The 23,093-nt window shown below is 41.6% G+C and overlaps 3 protein-coding genes across 4 annotated transcripts; 2 read left to right on the top strand and 1 right to left on the bottom strand.

Annotated features, from left to right (window-relative positions):
* The first annotated feature begins 596 nt into the window (after positions 1–596).
* On the top strand, positions 597–9,598 carry lrp10 (low density lipoprotein receptor-related protein 10). 2 transcript variants are annotated; one of them, XM_034557085.1, is made up of 10 exons: positions 597–641; positions 2,555–2,720; positions 2,896–2,928; positions 3,168–3,312; positions 3,748–3,944; positions 4,132–4,694; positions 4,809–5,245; positions 6,006–6,200; positions 6,511–6,640; positions 7,670–9,598. In XM_034557085.1, the coding sequence occupies exons 2-10, from the start codon at positions 2,672–2,674 to the stop codon at positions 8,285–8,287; spliced, it is 2,367 nt and encodes a 788-aa protein (XP_034412976.1). In that variant the 5' UTR covers positions 597–641; positions 2,555–2,671; the 3' UTR covers positions 8,288–9,598. The 2 variants fall into 2 exon arrangements, with proteins under 2 accessions (XP_034412976.1, XP_034412978.1); XM_034557087.1 differs by lacking the exon at positions 597–641 and adding an exon at positions 648–1,400.
* Positions 9,599–10,701: 1,103 nt separating this feature from the next.
* Positions 10,702–16,239, top strand: LOC117748130 (leishmanolysin-like peptidase 2). The gene is made up of 14 exons (XM_034557762.1): positions 10,702–11,050; positions 11,242–11,335; positions 11,626–11,677; positions 11,779–11,928; positions 12,269–12,427; positions 12,510–12,594; positions 13,200–13,339; positions 13,424–13,607; positions 13,738–13,807; positions 13,926–14,022; positions 14,213–14,311; positions 14,382–14,519; positions 15,109–15,218; positions 15,302–16,239. Exons 1-14 carry the CDS (start codon positions 10,702–10,704, stop codon positions 15,489–15,491), a joined length of 1,917 nt encoding a protein of 638 aa, XP_034413653.1. The 3' UTR covers positions 15,492–16,239.
* On the bottom strand, positions 15,950–20,348 carry LOC117748131 (ubiquitin carboxyl-terminal hydrolase 47-like). Its single transcript, XM_034557763.1, has 15 exons — positions 20,272–20,348; positions 19,580–19,634; positions 19,395–19,443; positions 19,183–19,244; positions 18,552–18,660; positions 18,123–18,235; positions 17,974–18,044; positions 17,762–17,887; positions 17,321–17,416; positions 17,112–17,234; positions 16,878–17,006; positions 16,753–16,790; positions 16,503–16,534; positions 16,147–16,410; positions 15,950–16,062 (listed from the first exon to the last, which is right to left on the bottom strand). The coding sequence occupies exons 4-15, from the start codon at positions 19,238–19,240 to the stop codon at positions 15,950–15,952; spliced, it is 1,272 nt and encodes a 423-aa protein (XP_034413654.1). The 5' UTR covers positions 19,241–19,244; positions 19,395–19,443; positions 19,580–19,634; positions 20,272–20,348.
* Positions 20,349–23,093: the final 2,745 nt, after the last annotated feature.

Raw genomic sequence — 23,093 nt, forward strand, 5'->3', positions numbered from 1 at the left:
GAGTTTTTTTTAAAATGGAAAATATATCTGGATTTTCTCATTCAAGGAGGAGAAGTATAGGACGAGGCATAATTTTATGAACTTTCAGTGAGGTAATTCAACTTTTTATAAAGGAAAAAAACACATCAGTCTGCGGGGGAAGAACTATTGATATTCGTTGTAAATGTACGAAATACTAAAATACTCATTATAATGTTATATCATAAAACACGTCTGGATGAGTTCTTTATGCAAAGGAATTGAATAATATGTTTTCTCCCCATGCTGAAATTCGGTGGAGTCGAAGTATAAAGTAGCATCAAATTAAAAATAAATGTAGGTCCCTACCACATTTTTGTGAATTAAAACTAATCTTGTACATATTTGTACTACCCGACACTGACACCGTGCGTTTAGAAATACACATTTCACACTAACTCTTTTCAGATATTAGCTATATATATATATAATATAAATATATATATACATTTACAGTATTGTGACTAACGCATGTATTCAGTACAACACGTTTAACGTGCATAGAAACGTTAAAATGTATGAATGAAAAGAACGACGACAATTTAGCCCCGCCCCCTCCTGTCACAGGCTAAAATATACGGAAGTAGATCAGAACTTGTCAACAAGAAAGGCCGACTGACATGGTAACGTACTGGGCGCCTGTCCTTTGCATAGAAAGCCTTTTTATTTCCTCGTCGCCGCTTCTGACCTCCATGTTTCGATTGCTTCGGGCACTTAAAGCCTCCGCGTCGTGCTCAGAAACGTTTCCTCGTGGTGACGTCGTCTGTAAAAAGCGTTTTAACGGAAAGTGAGGATGTTAGCAGTTAGCTGTGAAGCTAACTAGTTAGCTGTTAAAGCTCTTGTGACTAAACGACGAGCAGCTGCCCACCCCCACCCCCCCTCTCAAACCGAAACTATCTCCTAACGTTGTTTAAATTAATAGGTGAACTGAACGAGGCGTTATTTCTCCATAAAACGAATGTTTTATAGCTTTTACTTCACTGGGAATGACGGAAAGACTTTGAAACAGTTTGTGTGGCGAGGATTTTCGCTCTCGGAAATGGTCGCGAGCGCTACTGACGTCATCGTCGAGAACATTATGTGAAGGAAGTCTCTGTGTGTGTTGCGTAAACTCAAATGTACAAGGTACACACACCTTTAAGAGGCAATACTATTGTGTTTGCATGTATCGCGTACAGTAGTGGATTGATTTGGGATGTTACTGTGTCTATAAATGCTCACTTAAGGGAAGTGCCCCCGTTTTGTACTCAATCGGCGATAGTTGTGTTTATTTATCTAGTAAATATGTTTAAAGCAGGAGCACTTTAGCAGATTAACCAACACAAATGATGAAGCAAAGTGCCACACAAATAGATGGTTTACAAAATGTATTGGCAGCCAGGGTAAGTTATTTAAAAAACTGATATCATTCAGTCGTACAACTGTATATTTCCTAAACTGAGGTCTTATAATTGAAATTGGCAAATACTAATTTACACTTTATTTGTATTAATGGTTAATCTGCTGATTTATTTTCACAAATGTTTGGTCGAGAAACTATTAATTCCACAGTTTTTCAGATTACTTGTTCTGTCAGACCGATGGTTCAAAATCCAAACATATTTTAATTTAGAAACATAGAAGACAAAGAAAGCAGCAGGTGAGATCATTTGACGAGCCAAAAAATATGACTTTCATTTGTTGAGTTGTAGTGGATTTTATATATACTTGCACATGTAAATAAGATAAGTTTATGTTTTAAATTAATACATAAAGAAAGTTATGATAATTAATGTAGGATATTATGAGGAATATTCTGGAGGAATGTATTATGAAACATAAGAGAGGATCGCTGTTTTACTATTCTGTTTGTTAATGACAAATGTAATTAACTGTATGATGCATCAGAATGAATGAATGTTTTATTGTTTAGACAATAGTTAAAATGGATGCCGATTGAAACCTGACATGTTGCTTTTATTCTGAAGGCAGGATAGTAGGTTTTATTCTGACGGGGAACTTCTGGTCCCTGACCGGATGTGTGCACTTTGACCCCGCCTATTTACTAATTTGCTGAGCGAACAGAACGGCGGCATCCTTTGAACTGGCCAATAGAACTAACCTTTAGGTGTGAATTCATTTGCATGACCAGACTAACGACCGAGCATTTGTTCTGGGGAGACATGGTTCTACTGGTCTGGAGGACTCGAGACAGCCCCGGTCTGTTGCTTCCTGGGAGCTGCAGTCCGTCTGTGGAGTATTATCTTTGCCATTAAATATTGTTAAACTGTAATTGAATCCTGAATTTCCTGCGGCCACGGGACCTGGAGCTCTGAACACAAATCTTACACATTACAGCTCTATTGTCATGATAGTGGACAGTTGGTTTCCCAGCGACATAATGCTTTAGCCCTAATTATAACTGTCAAATATATATAAGATATGTTGGCTGATTATTTGTCACCGGAGCAGTGCAGTAATAACGTCATGAGGCTGTTTTTATGCTGTACAACCAGATCCGACACCTCATTTATCTTTTTCTTCTTTCACGTTACAGGTGAAGTCTTCCTGAACAAACCTCCCAAAAATGGCCCTTCTCTGATGTTTGTTTACCCTTTTTAAGTGTTCAGTTTTTATATAATTTCCAACATTTTAGAGGGGACGGATTACCACAATGACGGTCACGTACAACCTCTGCGCCCTCCTAGTTTTCACCATAACAGGTGAGTGAATTCATCGAGGTGTTCGACAGTGTATCTATCTAAGGTGCCTACTTTAAAAGTGTGTCAGGCAAAGGTCGTGTTGGTCACATTTCATATCATACGTTTACAATCTGTCAGCCGTGGTTATAAAACTCCTGCTCGACTTGTTCTGCTTTTTCGCTTATTTCCTCCGCAGCATGGAGCCGCTTTGAGCCTGCCCTCTGCTCTGGTAAGGAAACAATATAGTCAATGTCACATTCTGGTTACATACTTTTCTTTGACGGTACTTCCACTTTGGGTTTTTTGTGCAACGCTACTTCTTCAAACACCTATTTCCAACTGTGGCGTGATGACATTAGGCTACATTTGAGGGATAAATGATTGTTTAATCAAAAATAGTCACGCTGCAACACATCACAGGTTTAATACCCCAAATATTTTCTTAACTTTTGCTCTTCTGTCTCGCAGCTCGCTGCGGGCATTCCTTTCAAGTCTTGGACAGCAAAGTGGGCGAGATCAAGAGTTCTGCTTACCGCAGCTGGTCCTACCGCTTCGGCTCTAGCTATGACTGCTGGGTCATCAAGGGTTCCGAAGAAGAACACATCGTTCTCAGGTAAAGGCACTAGGGGAATTTGAAATGCCATCAGATGCCGTCTGTGGTAATAACAGACATCATTTAATGTTATATTAATATGAGATGTGCTGTACATTGACTGTATTTACTCCATGGAACATATTGGGGAACCTGATCTCGCTTGATCACGTTCTCTGGAGAGGATGTAATGTTATGAATGCGCAGTATGGATACAAAAAACTATTGAGAAACAGTTCATGGATAAATTAATCAGATAGGGAGGCTATTCCAGCAAATGAAATACCCAATAGATGAATAAGATTGATTTACATTGGTGCCAGAAATATAAACATAAAATGTTGTCATGCTAAAGGACATAATGTACTGATGCACTTAGCATTTTTGGGTCAAATGTGAATCACTTTAATATCTCTGCCTCATCTCTCTGATCGTTAATCTAAATCCTTTTCTCAGCTTTTCCCAGTTTTTAGCACAGTGTAGTAGGAAGGAATGGGTGTCTATACAGTCTTCAGCTGGCAGTGAGCCGGTTGTCCTCTGTGGCTCCAAGTTGCCGCAACCAATGGAGTTCTCAGGGGGAAATATTACCGTGATGCACCACTTCCTCCCGCACCAGTTCCCTGTGTCGTCTTTCCTGTTGAACTACGCCAGAGGTAGGATAGCAATGTGTTTTTCTTATTTCTCTTAAATATCTTTATTTGAAACATTCTTAAAAGTGCTGGCACATTCAATCAGTGTTTGGAAATAATAACTGTCTTAAATAGTTCCAGTTATTCTTGGAAAAAAAATCTTAATTTCGCTCTTAATATCTCTTATACTCTTCTGTTTCTACACATTCAGACTCTGGTGAATGCCCAGCAACATCCTTCAAGTGCCGGGAGGGGCGCTGCCTTCCTTTCTCTTGGCGCTGTAATGGCCAGGTGGAGTGTCTCGGGGAAGGCTCCGATGAACAGGGCTGTGAGGCAGAAGTGGAGACCCCTGCACCCCCAAAGTATGGCATCACACCGGCAGAAGAAGAAGCCAAGGCACAGACGTCCTCGGAGAAGAACCTTGATGGGGACTCTGAGAGACCTTACGGGACAGATTCTGAATCTGATCTGTGGGCGCTGCTGAAGGAGAGGGATGAGGAGGAGGAGGAGGTGCAGGTGAATCGAGAGCAGGCTCACAGGCAGCTCGTTGTGACGGCCACTCCCATTGAGTGGCCCTGCGGAGGCCTCCTCCAGACCTTCTATGGTACCTTCTCCCCTCCAACCATCCGGGGCCCCGCGCTGTTCTGTGTCTGGACCGTGGACCCTCAGGACTCAAGGCCACTGAGACTGGACCTGCAGCAGCTGGTGCTGGGACCCGGGGATAGACTCACCGTGTACAACAAAGAGCAAGGCAAAGGAGACGTCATCAAAATGGTGAGTTATGTTAAACTCAAGAAATTAATCCAAACCCTTTTTTCTTTTTTCTTTTTTACTATATTTTAAAAGAGCTTTTTGGTAACATGATGTTCCCTTCCTGCATCTTGACAGATCACCAGCTCGTCCAATTACAAATCGATCCAAGTTGAATCCCACACCGGCCTCCTCTCGATGAAGTACGAGACTCTTCCTGGCTCGGAGGGAAGCGGCTTCAACGCCACGTTCCACGTCGGGACCTACTGCCCCCCTTGGGAGGGCCGTTGTGGGGGAGCGGCGGGTGGATGCTTCACCCAGGAGCAACGCTGCGACGGGAAATGGGACTGTTCCGAGACGGGAAAGGACGAGGAGGGTTGCAGGGGATGCGGTTTGAACCAATTTACCTGCGGAGTGGCAGGGCAGAGAGCGGTGCCTTCCAGCCACTTTGCCGGTAGACCGGTGTGCTACTCGGTCACGGAGCGGTGCAACTACCAGCTGTACTGCGCTGATGGTAGCGACGAGCGGGACTGCACCGTGTGTCAGCCGGGGACCTTTCACTGCGACAGCGACAGGTATGTCGGGTATATGTGAGCGTCTGAAAAGCTGCTTATGCCCCCCCGGTCGTCTCCTTTTTGTTCTGTTCTTGACTGTGGGAACAACGGTTCACAAAACAATCTCGCCTCATTTTAAAGCTGTTGTGGAGCGCTATGTCTTCAGCTAAAATCAATAATTTTGTGATGCACAGAATAATTAACAGAATTGACACGGTCTCAGTCTCCATAAGAAGATTGAGTTTGCTCGCGCTTTAAACACTGTAAATGTTTAAACTTTTAATAAGTTTGGTCTTAAAAGTTCATGTTTGAGGCTGATTCTCGAAGCACAGCTGACAAAACCGTCTCCTTAACGTCCATATTGTCTTTATTATAGATTATTTTGTCAAATTAACTAGATTGGTTTGTGGATAGTTGCATATTAGTGCGAGGTGCCTCTTGAATATAATGCAAGTGTGAGTCAGAGGGTGTGTGTGACAATGTGACCATCTAATTGGTTTTTCTGTCCTCAATTTTGTGTATTTTGTGGGTTTATTCTACAGTTGGAATTAACTTTGGGCGTAATGAGAGAAAATACACTTTCTCATGTAGTTTTGTTACATTTTCCCAAATCTTTTACATTTCTAGTGTATTGTTAGTATATTTGTTAGCTATACATACATTAATTCTACTAAGGTACATTTATCTGACACATTTGGAGCATCGATAACACAAAACGCAGTCTCTCACTTAACTCCTCGACACACTCTGACACACAAGCGGCACATTGTCCCGTCTGCAGGTGCGTGTTCGAGAGCTGGCGCTGCGACGGCCAGGTGGACTGCAAGGACGGGACGGACGAGCTCAACTGCACCGTCATCTTGCCCCGCAAGGTCATCACCGCGGCAACCGTGGGCAGCCTCGTCTGTGGGCTTCTGCTGGTTATCGCCATGGGCTGCACCTGTAAACTGTACTCGCTCAGGACCAGGGAGTACAGGTAACTCTTGAGTAACAGCGCTGCCGTGTGATTTGTTGTCTTAACTCATGTTTGCTTTCCAGACACTACTTGCTTGTTTGATGCAAGTGGGTTATGTTATGTGTACTCTTTTCAAAAACTAAACTTGTGCAGCATCTTTTTAAATTAAGTGAAAACGATCGTATAACAATATGGTAATGTTCTGTGAAAGGTAGCGATAAAAGATTGTATTCTCTCAATTGCTTTTCAACAGAAAATGTGCTGACGGCGGAAAGCAAAGCGGCAATCTGTGTGTGACTGCATCTTAATGTGTACGTTTGTGTCTTGGCAGCTTGTTTGCACCAATCAGCCGCCAGGAAGCGGAGCTGATCCAGCAGCAGGCTCCTCCCTCTTACGGTCAGCTGATTGCGCAGGGCATCATCCCGCCAGTGGAGGACTTCCCCACAGAAAACCCCAATGAGGTAAGAGAAAAGGGCACGAAACCGCATTGGAGTTATCTGATGATCAATTCAGTTGATAATTAAAGAGCTACTGACTCCTAGTTGTGTTTACACACATCTAAGATATTATTTTTTAGTACTGATGCATTTTCTTTTGTCTTTAACCTCAGTGCCTAGTTTTTAACCCTGACACAAGTACGACTAGAGCCGAATATGTGACTATGCATATCTTCCGTTGGGTAGATTCAGATATAAAAACACACCAAACCTTTTTGGAAAATGGTTCTTGTTCAAAAAAACGAGTAAGAAAAACCAAACAACAATACTGTAGATTAACGGTATCCTTACAAATGAATGTCTTTTTTTTAATTAAACCAAAAAACGTGCGGGGGGGGGGGGGGGGGGAGCCTCTGCGTGAGTGACGGAGGATATTCGTTGATGATTACGACCAAAGCTCCGGAGTCCGAGACGTAAAGACACAGAGACTAATCTATTGGCAGCTTACTGTAAGATCCTACTACCTACTACCCGGGACTTAAGGTTGCGGTAAACACCTCCCCCAGAGTTGTAAAGCACCATGACAATTCATTTAAATGCTTTGAAGATGATAGGAGTGGGTATTTAAACTGTCCTATGAACTGAAAGTAGAGCGCATTGACTATATATTGATTAATAGGGAAAGACCTTGACTTCACCCACGAGCAGCACACTGTAATCTATAGCAGCCCTTGTTTTATCTCTAAGTCCCGCCCTCCACTTTATCAGCCGTAATTAATCCCCAGCCGGCTGCGGGTTGAAGTAGACGAGTGTTAAGATGTGCTGTTGCCATGCGGCTCCACTCTGAGGAGCTTTATTATTAGTTGGTGAGGAAAGATGAGGTAGGAGAGGGATTAAGTGTATGAATCAAAGCTGTCTGAGCTACTTACTCGTTCCCTTGGATCTACTAAGTGTCATATTTCAAATGATTTGAACTTCAGGATATGGAGCACGAGTTGTAGTTTTATGGGCTCTTTTCCACTCACCGTTCCTTTACGTCTCCCTCCCCGTCAGACTTCGTCTCTTTCTCTGAGGGGAATTCTCCAGCTCCTCCGTCAGGACGCCGCCAACTCCCCACACCGCAGACGCAGGCCCCGATTCATCCGCCGGGCTGTTCGCCGCATGAGGAGGTGGGGCCTGATCCCCAGACCTCCGTCCAGGCCGAGTCAGGCGGCGAGCTCCGGCCAGCAGCAGTCGGACGCCGCTCTGTCCGGGCAGGAGCCGGCTCACTCCGCTCCCACCGGCTCCTCGTCGGCCGTGGAGGCGGTCAACCAGCCGGTGCCTCAGAAACTCGGCTTGTTGGCTCAGTCGGAGCAGCAGCAGCATGAAGCGCCACTGCCGCCTGCCGCTTCCCCTCCTCCACCTCCGTACGCTCCGCCAGCTCCAAGCCCGGTTACCCCTCACACTCCTCCCGTCGCTGTCCCCCCGAGCAGCCCCTCCCTGGCCTCCATCTTCCACACGCTGGGCCTGAGCATCTCCCTCTTCAGGGCATCGCCCTCTCCCTCCTTCACCAACTCCATGCCCCTCTCGGCCTCCCCGTCTTTCTCCTCGTCCTCTTCAGACGACGAGGTGCTGCTTATCCCGCTGTCTGAAGACACCACGTCAGAGGACGACGTGCCCATGCTCACCTGAATGACTTCCTCACCCACCCAGTAACCCCCTTTTTTTTTTTTTTTCCTCTCCTTCACACACTGATAAAAACTGAAACTCAGTCTTTCCACGTTTGTTTGAACTTGAAGCACAGGAGTGGCCCACGGCGAGACTCACCTGCACTGTGCAAGTCTGGTGCCTTTGGGAAATGGCTTTTGAGTTGGATTTGTTGACTTATGGAATCAAGTATTTTACCTTTTTTTTTTTTTTTTTTTTTTTTTAAAAGACCTCCTTGAAATCAGTTTTAGCCCTAAAAGCATGACTGACGTATGTAGGCGAGTATTGGATGTGCACTCACTTAATGCTAGTCTGCACATTGAAGGTAAACTTTTTGCACAGATGAATCTTCCCTATCCAGAAACTGAGGCAGGCTACTGGCAGATTGAATGATTTGAGTTTTTAGAGAACGTGATGGAAAGTATTGCGTTTGTGTGACTGCGACCGTGTGAATGCATTTTTGCGTTTTAGTCTTACGTTGACAGTGGAGTATGTTCGTAGACGTGGATTGTCTCCACGTACTTCTGCCACTTGCATCCAGTCTCGTGTTTAATCACAGCTAATCCCAATCAAGATGATAAAATCTCCCCTATTTAAGTGCCTTTTTTGAGGAGTTTCCCGTCGACGGTTCCTGAGATGCACACCGCAAACCAAAACACACGCAGGAGGCACACGTTTTTCTCTCATCGCAGCACGCGTCGACACACACACACACACCAGTGGCTTTTATTATAACATGAGCGGAAATGCATGTACTCTGCAAGCTGGCAATAACCTTTTTGGGACCCGTGTTTTAGTGCACACTGATTGCAACGCATTGTGTTCTGAGTACACACACACATACACACTTCTCCAGTGAATGTATGTAATCTACAAAAGCAAACGTGTCAAAAGACAATCTCGTGTGTGTGTGTGTGTGTGTGTGTGTGTGTGTGTGTGTGTCCGTCCCTCATGTCGAAAGGGGCCCTGAACTCACTAAATAACTTGACTCTTCAGCCCTCGAGGGGAATTTATTGCATTCTGTCACATTTTCACACAACAGACTTGTGGCGTGCCATTTGTATTGTACATTTTATGGTGTGTTTTTTTGTTTGTTTTTTCAGCAAGTTACTTTTTTTTTTTTTTTTTCTTAAGCCGTTTTGCTTTTGTTGAATGTATTTGGGTCAATCTCGGAAGTTTTAAATACGCAATTTAATGAGGTTAAATAAGAGAGAAAGTGATTTTATGGTTTATTAGGGTCAACTTCACTGTATATAAGTAACAAATGTGGCTGAGATTAAACAATTTGCACTTTTAGGTGTTGGGTGTTGTGTATTTTTTTTATGTGTTAGTCCGGTGGGTGAAGACACACCTGACGCCTCCTAACAGGAAGGGCCGAGTCGTTGCATTGTGCTTTGTATTCAAAGCCCTGGAGACATTCACTGGTTCCTCAGAGAGCTCCACTGGTCGTACTGGGGGGGAAAAGGCAGATCATCGCTCCCGTGTTCAGGATAAAAGGCGAATGCAGAGAAAATGAAGCCGTTTGCCATTCAGGGTCGAGTCTACGCGGTCATGGAAAGGTAATCGTAAGGAATTTGATATTTTTGATTGATGTTGCAGGAAAGTGATTGTTGGAGCTGAAGGAGGTTCTATCTGTTATTCCTTATTTTATCCTTTATGCAAAATGTGCCTGATTTAACGACCAAGAAGATGACAATCTAGGAAAAATGATCTTTAAGTTAAGTTTGTAATATATATTTCCATATTTGTAGAAAACAGGCATCTGACTGAGTCCAGAACATTAAATCTACCTTTTTTATTTATTTTTAAATGACCTCATGGCTGTCGAAAGTACACCATATAATTTATTTTTATATCATTGATTTCAAAAACAAACAAATGTGCCGTTATGACAAAACGCTTAATTCACAATGTAAAGTACAACCGGCGAAAGCCGTGAAACGAGTAAGCTAAACAAAATGATGTTTTTGAATAAGAACTTTAACTCGATGATATTAATATACATGGTCTGCATTTAGTTTTATATTTTCTGTTGTGTTGGAAAAGTCGTCTTTGCGTTGGTTTAACATTACGTACAAGACGAGTGCATAATTATGGCCAGAAATACTGAGGTCATGAGTTCAGGTTCCCCTTAATGCTATTATTTCTATTATGTTTATGTTTCATGAGCCAACATGAAGGTCTCCAAACTGCTAGAGAGAGAGGCAATTCTTCAAGCTCACTAACTCCTCTTCTCCGGAAAAAAATGACACGTGAGCTCATTGTCCTCAACATCTGCTTCCATCTCTCCAAATAGGCTCCAGGGAGGGAGATCAAAGGATGAAGTTGCTTCGCAAAGCCCCAAAATGTCAACCGACTCCTCATACGCTGTGACCCTGAAATAGGTCACAGTTGTAATTATGGTTTTATCTCCATCCCAGCGGTTCTGGGTGGGGATGTTGGTGGTAATGGTGGTGGTGGAGGTCCCTGGAGTCCTGCCGAAGTGCATCTTTGACGAGGTTCAGGCCCAGGCCCGGGTGGTCCGAGCTGCACCCAGCGAGCCCAGACGCGGAGCCCCCTCTGGGCAGCAAACCAATCACCCGGTGACACGCCTGAGAATGAGGGCGCCGCCCACTCCAGCCTCTCCGCAGCCAATCAGGATCCGGACCTGGATTCCGGTGGAGGGCAACGGCCTATCAGAGGCTGAGAAAGAGAAGCTGGAGGCAGCGGTGGAGCAGGCTGTGAGGATGGTGTCGTCTTTACTGTCAGGTGAAACACACATTTACCGATGTCTCTCTTAGACAAACCCAAACCATAACCACTACGTGTCTAACATTAACCACTGACCCCAAATCAGCTCTCTGGACAAGCTGCCCCCAATGAAGTGGTGTTTAGTCTGTAATGTGTCTGAAGGTGGCCTGAGTACATGTATGTTCATGACCTGTTGACCTTTTCTATAGTGAACAGAGTGCCGGGTCCATTGCTGCTCAGCAGAGACGTCAGTAAATACTGCAAGTTTCTGTGGAAGAATTCAAGTACTGCAAACTACAACAGGTGTGTATGTAGAGCGTGTACTTTTAGCCAGGTTATATTCAATAAACTGATTCACTGTAAACATGTTTTGCGTGTTTTATTTTTGCATGACAATATATTTTTCTAGTTTATCCAAAGAAACTGAAATGTTTTTTTTGTTGCAAATCACATCGTCGTACCACTTTACCAAATTCACTTCATGGCGTAAAACGAATAAATACAAACACTAGCACTAAAATGTGTATTAAATAAACAATATTCTCCATGTATTTTCTCAAAAGACGGACGCTTTCACGGTTTTCTTCTTTCAGGTGCGGTCGGGCCAGCACCAACTACAGAGCTGAGACCTGCCTGGATGTAACGGTGAGTATCAGTTCTCACCGTATTCACGTGGGAAACTTACACAGCGGCTACCTGTGTACCCACAAAGTACATTAAATCCAGTGGAGCTTCGTTACCAACAGATCCCAGATGAGCATCTTGCCGGTTGTGATGTTTACCCCGAAGCTGATTCACCTCGAAGGACTCGGCTTCGTCCCGAAGGGGCCGGACTCCCCAACACCGACTTCCTGCTGTACCTCCACGTTCAGGCCACCGACAAGTGCAGAGCAGAGGTGAAGAAGACTGAGAACATACCCAACACTTGGTTTAAAGTAGATAGTTAAAGTTGGACACTTCAATTAATGACAAAATATGATTATATCTTACAAACAAGGGAACAAGGCTGAATAAACAAGTTAACTGACTGGCTTTACTGTGTTATAAGTGTCTAAAATAATAATATTTTCCTCACATCTTAAACACTCACTGCTTTAAATATGTGTTGCCCTCAAAGCACAGACATCACTTGTCAGCATCGTGAAATCATTTTCCTTTTTTATTCTTTCAACGGACGAATAAAACAAAATAAATGTTTCTGCATTAAAACATTAAAGTGATGAAATGTATTTGCAGCTGTCATTCTCGTATGTCCTGTTCACCTCTCAGCCTCATGTGTTGGCCTACGCTGTCCACTGTCAGACGGACGCCCGCGGGCGACCTTTAGCCGGGGTCGTGGTCCTCTGCAGGGGCCGACTGGCAGAGGCCCCCGACAGCCAACGGGCGACTGTGCAGGTCTTTATTAATATTGTTAACGATGCTTTTTTAATTTGTCTGTTAATTGTGCTGAACTGTGTGAACTCATCTGTTTTCCCAGACTGTGATCCACGAGCTGTTTCATGCACTTGGTTTCTCTAAAAAGCTCTTCGACACCTGGAGAGACTGTTCCTCCACTTCTCAAGGTTTTTAAACGCATTCTGATATTTTTTTTTACCATAACTTTATTCACACCTTTTTTTTAAAGACAAAGTGCTTTGACAGACGAAAAGCAGTACAAACTGAGGTACAGTTTAAGAAAAAAATAAAATATGCCATTAAAGTAGACAACCAAATAAAATAAAGATAAAAACTGAAAATGTGAGTAAAAAGGCCATGTCAGCCTGTAGAAAATAAGTTTTACTCAAAATTCCTCTTTTATTTAACTGCTGAGTTGTGTATTTAAAATGTGACTTTTCTTTTATTCAACTTTTATACTTTGAGATCTGTTTTTGCAACACTGGAAAGCCCTGAATGAGGAAAGAGAAGCTAGAGAGGCGTACAAGTTACAGACACAAGTATAGTATTTATGTATTAAATATAGTATATACAGGAAGATTAAAACACAATCAATCATAAACCTAATAAAATCAGGCAAATTAAAGTATATGTAAAAGGAGAAAGAGCAAAACAATCATCCTGCACACACAGCTCTATTAAATCTTGAAGCAAAGATTCATTGAAGATCATGTGCAGTGGTTATAAAATGCTTTTCTTCACTGGTTATAAAATGCTTTTCTTGCTGCTGCAGCCGGCTGTTCTCCTCGAGGCAGAGTGACTCACTCTGATGGATCGGGCCAGATGAGGATTTACACCCCGTCTGTTATCTCGGCCCTGCAGAGGCACCTGGGGTCCGCTCACCCTGAGCTCGGGGGGCCGCTGGAAAACCTGGTGCTGAGCCGCCCTCGACCCCTTTTCTTTTTGTACACATCCATCCTGTGCTCTGCTTACATATTGCCCACTCCCTTCCTTCAGGGTGTTCCTCCAGGCACAGTGTCCTCTCACTGGGAGTCCCGGGTCCTGCAGGGCTCCATCATGGCGGCGGTGCTGGGGGACTCGACCACGGTTCGGATCGACCCAGTGACCTTGGCTGCACTACAGGACACAGGCTGGTACGCTGTCGACCTGAGCCGAGCTCAGAGTCTAGTCTGGGGAGACGGTGAGGGAAGATGGAGACAGTCAATGTTGTCATCGACATTAACGTTATCATATTTTCCCCCAAAAAACTGACTCGTGTTTAAAAATTGTTTGCAAGAGAGAAATAATAGATGAATGTGTTTGTTTTATAGGGGAAGAAGCCATGTTCGGTTCCCTTTCAGCCTGTCGGAACAAGTCCTCGTCCTTTTTCTGCACCGGCAGGTATATTTATAAATATAAACTCTACACAACAACTTGTGTTTTAAGTTGAATGTGGGTCACTTTTCTCTTTTCATGCTTCCTTTCCAACACTTACGTTTGCATTATTCCTTCTTCTCAGTGGGTTTGGGTGTCATTATCTTCACCTCCACAAGGGGGAGTGTCAGACCGACGCACACCTGGAGGGATGTAGAGTGTATAAACCCCTTAAGAATGGAGTAAGTTGTTTTTCCTCTCACTTGATTTTATTTACCAAACTATATCCTTCAGATTGTAAAATAAATAAAGTATTTTACATCATAACATTTCCAAAACTATCAACACTCTTTACGCTGTTTTTTTAAAAACTTAAAATATGGGTTTGTTTCACTCTGCATTTTTACTCCTTTTCCTCCTCTTGTTCTTCAGAGTGAATGTTGGAAAGAGGGAAATGGAAGAGAAGAGGATTGGAGCGGGGAGGTCTTTGGTTTGCACAGCCGCTGCTTCTTCTCAAACCTGACCAGACAGGTGTGTGTGTGTGTGTGTGTGTGTGAATAATGTCACCTTTGTTTTCCTGACTGTTTCCTTTGTTTTTTAGACCCTGAGTCCGATTCTTTCACTCAGCAGCTCTGTGCAGGGACGTTGTTACACACACAGGTGTACTGGACCCAACAGGTACCAGATCCAGGTGTCAGGCTCCGAGTGGGTGCACTGTCCAGCAGGAGGCACCATTCAGGTAACACGACACAACCCCACCCTAAATGTAAATAAATCAATAGAGTTGTTGACTGCTACTGTTAATGATAACCACTCAGTGGGAGGAATGTGGAAGTGTACTTTGATATTTGCTGTTATTATCGTTCTTTTGTGGACAACAACTGAATCATTGTTATCTGTACGACAAGATATGTTTTAACTTTATTAATCCTCGAGAGGAAATTCACACGTCACACCAGCACAGAGAGACTGAGAAGTAAGAAAACAGATAGTGTATAAGTATGAATAAGTACAGTATGCCTTATAATAAAAGTGTTATACTGGACATGTATCATAGTATTGAATATACTCACATTATACAGGAATAATACTATTAAATTAGTATTATTATATGTGATATACTGCAATGTAAATATATGTATATATTGTGTACTTGGTCTTGATGTATTGTTGTTTAGTGCAACACTAAGCAGGAAGTAATAACTGTGAGCCAGATGGTTTGTTTACTGATTTTACAAAAATGTCACAGTTGATATAAAAATTCAGTATACGGCTTAAACGGATCCCCATTTATTATTTGGACTTGACTCATTTGATGTTTTCAACAGATCAAAGGTCACCGGGGTTCAGTTCGCTGCCCCGACCGGAGGTTATGTGTGTACGCCGACGTCGCTCCTCCTTCAGGCGACGTCGGTTCGCTTCCTGCTTCTCTCACAAGGCAAGTGCGACTTTACACAAGCGGCCTGTTTCTATAGTAACCTGAAACTCGCACTTATTTTACTGCGTTGCTTTTTTGGTCAGTGGGACTTTAACTTCAGGCCAGAACGGGACCCGGCCGCCCCTCGGACGTCCTGCAGGGCTCACTGCAGCCTCGGCGCTCGGCATCACCGCGGCCCTGTGTCTCCTGGCTGCGGCCGTGGCGTCCTACAGGTCATGTGGCCTCTGCAGGACCCGGGTCCACGTGACCCCAGAGGAGCACACGGACCTGTAGCGAGCACGGCCTTCTTAAAAATATACACTTTCAGTGTCCAAGAAAACTCTGGCTTTTTTTTTGTGTGTGTGTGTGTTTTCTCCTTCTTAATGATTATTTTAATGGGAGAGTAGAGGAATAATTAATTCAATCAAATAATGTATTTTTATTTTACAGGAAAGTCAGCAAAGTCATGAACGTTTATCAGCTGGTTTCCAGCACAAAATATAATGTTAAGTGATACAAAAAAAAGCGTAATGAGAAAGAATAACAGTAAATACAACATTTAAAGAATGAATAGTGACTCACACTGAAACAGCAGGCTGAGATAAAGATTACAGGCGACACACAATAGACAGTTGATTGGTTTTCACTTGGTTTAGTGCATTGCTTACAAAGAAGCAAAGTTAATTAATAACATTATGGAGTAATTATCGCCTTTTTATTATCCCCGTGTTCAGAGCTGATGTAAATCCTCCCTAGTAATATATTATTGCTAATGCAATAATAAGTGCCACAACTAGCATAACAACGATAACGATGAGTAAAATCCAAAGAGGATGCATCTTGTAGCGAGGCCGAGAATTCTCATCTGGTGGGAAAGTAAGACAGAAATTAATGATCAAGCTCTTTTAAATAAAATGCATTGAAATAATAATAATAATCCTCTCCTCACCGGGTTTATTTTTGCAACCTTTTTCCATCATCTCCTCCGCTGCGCTTCTGTCCGCTTGTCGTCGACTGGAGTTGCTTGTGTTTTGTATTTGTTGAAGGACCAACGCATCTTCTTGGATCCTGGACTCGGGAAAACGTGGAACTTCCTGTTTATATTTTGCATCTTTCTTCATCTTTTTTTTCTCACGACTTTCTTCTAAATTGATTGCGTCTCTCCGTCGATCCATTTCCGGTTCTTTCCCCTCGACTCTCAGACTCCCTGAGGCTTTAAAGTGGAGAAAAATAAATATATACGAATCGATTATCTTTGGATATTTCTGACACTAATGATTTCTTGATGGTTTTAAGTGAACTTACCTCTGTACACGAGCAGATAAACATCACTGGAACTGTTGAACAACCATTTAAAAAAAATATTTGTTTGCATATAGAGCAATAAAAAAAGTTGAAAACATACAGTAAACATTTCCAGATAATATAATATATCCATTTTGAAGCTGTTCTGAAGCTTTTTATCATTTTAAATGAATTTGAAGTCCTTTAAAAAATGAGGAAATGTCACTTTTATATATCAGACGTTTTGGAAAATGGAAATAATCGAGCATACTTGTAAGTCCCAGTTTCTGCAAATGGTTGCTCCTCAACCTGCACCATTTATAAGAAGGAAAAAATGTATTTATTGTTTTGGGTTTTGAATATTTATCACGCTGGATACGTTCAATGAATCCTCACCTTGTTGACGCGAGTGTCGTCGAACTCGTACCAGGTGTGGTCCTCATTGGACAGGAGGATGGCTGTGTAGTGTCCTCCTCTCAGGCTGCCCGTGTGGTTCACCATCCCGTACAGGTCGTACCTCTTTTCCTGCAAACACATTGTGTGTGTGTGTGTGTGTGTGTGTGTGTGTGTGTGTGTGAGTGAAACCATCTTTAAAGCAAACGCAAGGAGCACCAAGTTGCCCGTCGTTACCTTTCTCTGTAATGCACGTGGCACATCCACGCTGCAGGTAGTTTTGACATGCTTCATGTTGACGTAGTCAAATCTCTTGAGGAGTAGAGTCAGAATCTGAGGAAATGCCACCATCTCACATCCCTAAATAATACAAGAGGCATTATTATACACCACAATATTATCAACACACAAAGAGTTGTGGCTCCATGGGGTGTTTGATAACTCACACTTTCTGCCTCCGTTTTCTCTTCACACTCGTTGCAGTACACCATGTTGTCTCCATTGAATGATTTAGGATGGAAAAACTTTTCAAGGCCACTTTCCTGTAAAAACACAACGGTTTGTCATCATTTCCAAAGATTGTTTGACCTCTGTGACTGGCAGCGTTTCTCCTGTCACTGTAATAATGATAAGCTGCAATAAACGCTTTATTGACGCTTAATACAAAATGTACTATTGCTTTACAGATCAGTTATTAGCCATATTATTGAGAACAGCGTTTTTGACACTAATCTTTATTCAGACAATCGAACAACTTCTCATCTTAGACGTGTAGCATTTATAAGATAACCGCCGTTTCCATCAACATTTCACTCCCCCATTAACTCTCCTTTTTGACTCATCACTTATGTTGATACGTATTCACAATAAAATAGCAGGGTAATCACCACGCTGAAGGTTTTATCGTGGGCGTCCTTCAGCGACAGTGGGAGAGTCCAGAATGGATTTGTCTCCTCGTTGATGCTGTGGCCGCTGCAGCATTTGGTTGTGTATGTCAGCTGTCCTTGGAACACCTTTTTAAATATAGAAGTATCAGGTATATCACGGCTTTCTGATGTGTCAGCTGGTAGATTGAAGTCTGGATTTCACGAGCGCTCACCTCAGACGCTTGCGGGCTGATTTTATTTAAAATCAACTCCAGGCATTCAGCAGCATCCCGCTGTTGGAGAACTTAAACATGGATATGACCATTTACATCCATTAACTCCCAAATCAGTGAATCTGAATGTTCTCATGATGACAACTTACCATTCTTTATCCCCAAACTCTTTGTGAGGTTTCCTGTTTGGCACGGTGTTTCCTTCAGCTTTTTAAAGATGTTTTTCAGCTGTTGATCTATGATCTGCGATCTGGGCTCCAACCTATCGGAAGAGATGAGTTCATTATTGACTGTTTCACTATTTTAGTCATTTTTTATGACTATTTTAACCATGACATCATCACCAATAGAGTGTTCTTTAAGCACAAGCACACGTGTATTTGTTATATGAGCTTCATGGTACTGTTTTAAAAAACACATGGCAGATGTTTCTTGCAGTAATCATGTGGCTCAAGGAATACGTGTGTCTTCAACCAGCACCATCTACTGGATCACTCTATAAAACAATGTTTCCTACTTGATACTTGGCATACTTGTCTCTCTTCTATTGTCTACAGATGAAAGCAGGCATTTCAAACCTGTCGTGGATCTCTGTTGTCATGGAGAGAACCTGCAGGACACAGTTGAGGTAACACGTGGCGCCTTGATTATGCAGACCATAATAAGGAAGTGTCTGCGTCGGTGTCACTTCAAGGAAATAAAACCACAGTGTCAGTTCATCTCCAGTAACTTAGGGATGTGAACAAATGAAGAGCAACAAGTTTTGTAGGAATCTCCAAACATGCATATTCATTTTATGACACAATTCTCGACACGCTTATTGTTAAATAACCCTGGCTGGAATCTATCCAGATAGCTGATATACATTGTGAACACTCATAGGACATAGAATTTGTCAGAACTAGTGCTAATCCCAAGAAATTAAATGCATTTATGGTTTTATATATATATATATATATATATATATATATATATATATATGTAATTATACATATATTTAATTATACATATATATATATATTTAATTATATATTATATATATAATTAAATATATATATATATATATATCACCATCAACAACATTTTTCTAAAAACAGTTAAAATACAAATTCTGCTTGGAAGTCGCCCACTTTTACTCATATAGTTTTTTTTCTATCCACCAAGTGTCCCGCAATAATATTTTGTGTACTTCACCTGCATCGTTATTACCTTTTGGTTTCTTCGACTTTTGATCCGTGTCTTTCGATCGTTTTCTTGAGCTGCTCATCTTTCTTTGAAAAATAAGAAAGTAACGTCTTATCGTTATTTATTAAGACGAGAAGAAAAAAAAGAAGAAAATCAACTCCTGTGTAAAGTGTATTTTAGATACACAAAACAACAAAAGCCATTTGATAAAGAAGGATGGAAAATGTGTTTGTTACCCTGTGAAGTGTTTTCTTTGACTTTTGCAGAGGGACAGGTGAGACGGTCCTAGTGGAGCAGAGGAATTTAAATGTATTTTCCAATCACTCTCAGAAGAGGATAACCGTCCTCCTGCTGCAGTTTCTTCCACTGATGGACTATAATGATTACACTGAGATGATCAAATGTCAATACTGCAACTCACAGCCACACTGCAGGCCTTTTGACACGTATGTTCCAGGAGGGGGCGCTGTTCGCCTCTACGTGACACCACAGAGAATATTTAGAACATATTCATTTAAACAAATCTGTATCAATAAAATTAGCTTTCTCAGTAGGGAAGTATAGGGGAGTTGCACCAAATAATTGCTTGCAGATACTATTTAATTTGTATTTTAAATATTAGATGTGACTGTTATTAATTTGTACTGTCGATTGGTTGAGAATAAGCTCATATGGTAACATATGTCAAATTATTCCAGTCCAATAAAAGCCTAAACATGACAGACTTTAACAGCTGCTGCATGAACGTATCTGTAATCAATCGAAAGAAAAAGTATTAATGATTTAACGTTAATTAACATTAATATGCCATTCAATCTGCAACAGCGAAGTGGATGAATATAGATCCCACGGCCCGCCAGCAGTAGTTATGTTAGTTTAAAGAAATTAACTTCACAAAGTTTGGGTTGTTTACTTCAAAATAGACGTTTCTAGGATGCTCCCGACGTTTAAGGGTAAATTAAGCTCGATGACCCCCTATTGTTGTGCATCGCGTGCAATGACTCAAGCTAAAAAACACAATACATATCTGCACAGATTCAAAACGAATGGATTAGAATGACTATAAAACAGCCGTGAGGATACTTTGAGATGTTAGAGGGATAATCTACTTACTGACAGCTGCCTTCACACAATGACTGCAGGACGCTTTAATGGAGGATGCGGCTTCCTGCGCCTCAGCACCACGTCATGAACCGTAAACCTCGCCTGACGATTTCGTGTTTTGTGTGTGTTTATTTATGGGATGGAAGAAAGCAACTTGTACTTCTGATAAGGAAGTAAATACCATGAATATTCTAACCACATCCCCGTTCTGGTTTAGTCTTCCACTGCCTGAATGTAGTCTGACTACATTGTCATACTCGCAGTTTACCTTGATCTCCTTGTTTCGGTTCCTCAACATATTGTTTTATCATGTCAATCATTATACTTGTTTTCACTGCGGGAGATGACTCAGCCGCTAGTTAATGTTGTTGGCACTCTAGTTGTTGTCTAAAAGTACCTTTTGATTCTTCACCAGGAAGAGGAGAATATAAATACCGTCTTGACGGTAATAAAGAAGGATTTCTTAAAGTCTTAACCGGTAAAACCGCAAAGCTTTCCTCAGTTCAAACCGGGTTTCATTCCTTTTGTTGAGACACTCATTGAAAAGAAGAAGAGTTCAGAGCTTTACATGTAATGTAACATGTTCCTATCATTTTGTTTACAACTCATTCAAAAAAATAAAAAAGCTGTATTCTATAACCCACTTAATTGTTAAAATAATAATATTTGTATATATTAATAATTAATATACATTTTTGTTTTAAGTAAAGTTAATCTGATTATTTTTTATATAAGGTGACACTATAGGCAAAGGAAACGAACGGAAGGAGGCAGCTATATTTCCGCCACTGTGAGAACAAAAATTAGGATCCTGTAAGTCATAATTACGTAATTATGACAGCATCTCATAATAATGACTTAGCATCTCATTATTATGAGATGCTATCTCATAATTTCGATTGACTATCATCCACCTTCGCTTACATGTCAGTGTTGCAAGAATTTCAAAATCCAAATGTTTTTTCTCCTCGGTGTGTCGGAGCTGAAAGTGAACACAACTTTGCCTAATTAAACATTTCTGCTGAATTCCGAAAAAAGCACACGTGCACCTCGCTGTCCGTATAGTGCTCTCCGTGGTGCTGATGCACGCTACATATACAGCTGGGCCACACTGTGCGTCAGCTACCTCGCTGACCTTCTGCGGCTCGCACGCGCTGTTCACACAGACAGCGCCGCTTTGAACATCCAGTTTGTCTTTGATAATAGAAAATGATAATTGTGTTTATAAAAAGTGCACAGAAGTCCTTTTTATGTCATCATTTGTATCTGATCAATATTAGTAACGTTTGTTTATTAAGTGCAAAGAACGTGCTTTTAATATTAATATTTTAGCAAACAAGATGTGTTGATAGTTTGATTAATTCATCAGGACTTTTGTTATTAATTCTAAACAAACAAGAGGTTTCTTCAAAGAAATAAAGTGAGTAAACGGTCATATTGCTTAAAATACTCAATTAAAGTGCAAATATCTCCAAATTGTATACACTTTTTGAGTATGTGCATATATACCTTCCCCCGCTGGTTATGAAGAGGAGTTGCTGTTGCTTTCTGAATATAGTTATAGTTATTAAAGTGAGAGCTGATACCACTGCAATTAAAACTCACACGGAACTATTAAACATAGGCACTCTGCCAACTCGTTGTCTAACATGCTGCACATGGGTTGAAAGGGCAGGGCACTGCAGGTTTTATTTATAGCTGCATTCAAGAGAAATATACACTTTATAAATATTTTTTATTATTTTTTTAACATAGTCGAACAAACAAATACGAATCACACCCGTCAGCACTATACAGCATATTTATTGTTATTCGGGTTTGAGTTAATTCGACATTTTCGCTATATATATATATATATATATATATATATATATATATATATATATATATATATATATATATATATATATCGTTGACTCGGTGTAGATTCGAGTCCCGGTGCGTCTTCGTGACGTCAGACCCCTCCGGGCAGCATCAGCAGCGTGTGGATGGTGGACATGTGTCGGATCCCGTAGGACGACAGCAGGGACGACTCCTCCAGCTGCTCTGTTCTGAAGACCATCCGGATGTCGTCACCTGGACAGGTAGAGACTGTTTACCACAAAGACGCCTCTGATCCCCCCAAAGAGAACTTCAACGTGTTTTATGTTAATGATTTAAAGCTGAACCATAACCAAATATACTTTTTCAAGGACTTTTTCCCCTCATAAAAACACTATAGTCTTATAACTGACTCAAATACATTGTTGTACCTCTTATTTATCATGTGTGCCTGCACTAGCTTGCAGTGATAAATGCATCCGCAATCATTAATATTTTGCAACCATTACAATTGTAGTGTAGTTGTATGTCATATATAAAAGGTATTTCATGCATGTTCAAAATACAAATATTGTGAATCCATCCTTTGGACCCCGATCTCCAGGAAAGAAGCCTTTTAAAACATTGTTTACAGGTACATTGGCCTATATCTATCATTATTTGCTCCATCATAAAAGTTTCAAAAGCCTGTAATGCATAATTAAAAAAGACATACTTGTCTTCAGCTCTCGAGCGATTTTCTTTTTTAGCTGGTGTACAGTGATCCTCCCCATATCCTCTTCATTCTCGCACAGATCGATGATCTTTTCTTCTCCTCTCGGTCCATTTATTTTCAGCTGGTATTTCATGTTGCCACCGAGTCAGCTCAGAGCAGGAGACATAGAGTGCGCGTGTCCAGGTGGAGTTATATATTCAGGTGACGCGAAAGACGGGAAGAAAAAAAAGGACGCCTAATTTCTGGCAACTTCTCGTCACATGACTTCACGGAAAAAGGATGCCGCGCGCACTCC

Source organism: Cyclopterus lumpus, chromosome 18 (genome assembly GCF_009769545.1).
Source record: "Cyclopterus lumpus isolate fCycLum1 chromosome 18, fCycLum1.pri, whole genome shotgun sequence".
NCBI classification, from domain to species: Eukaryota; Metazoa; Chordata; class Actinopteri; order Perciformes; family Cyclopteridae; genus Cyclopterus; species Cyclopterus lumpus.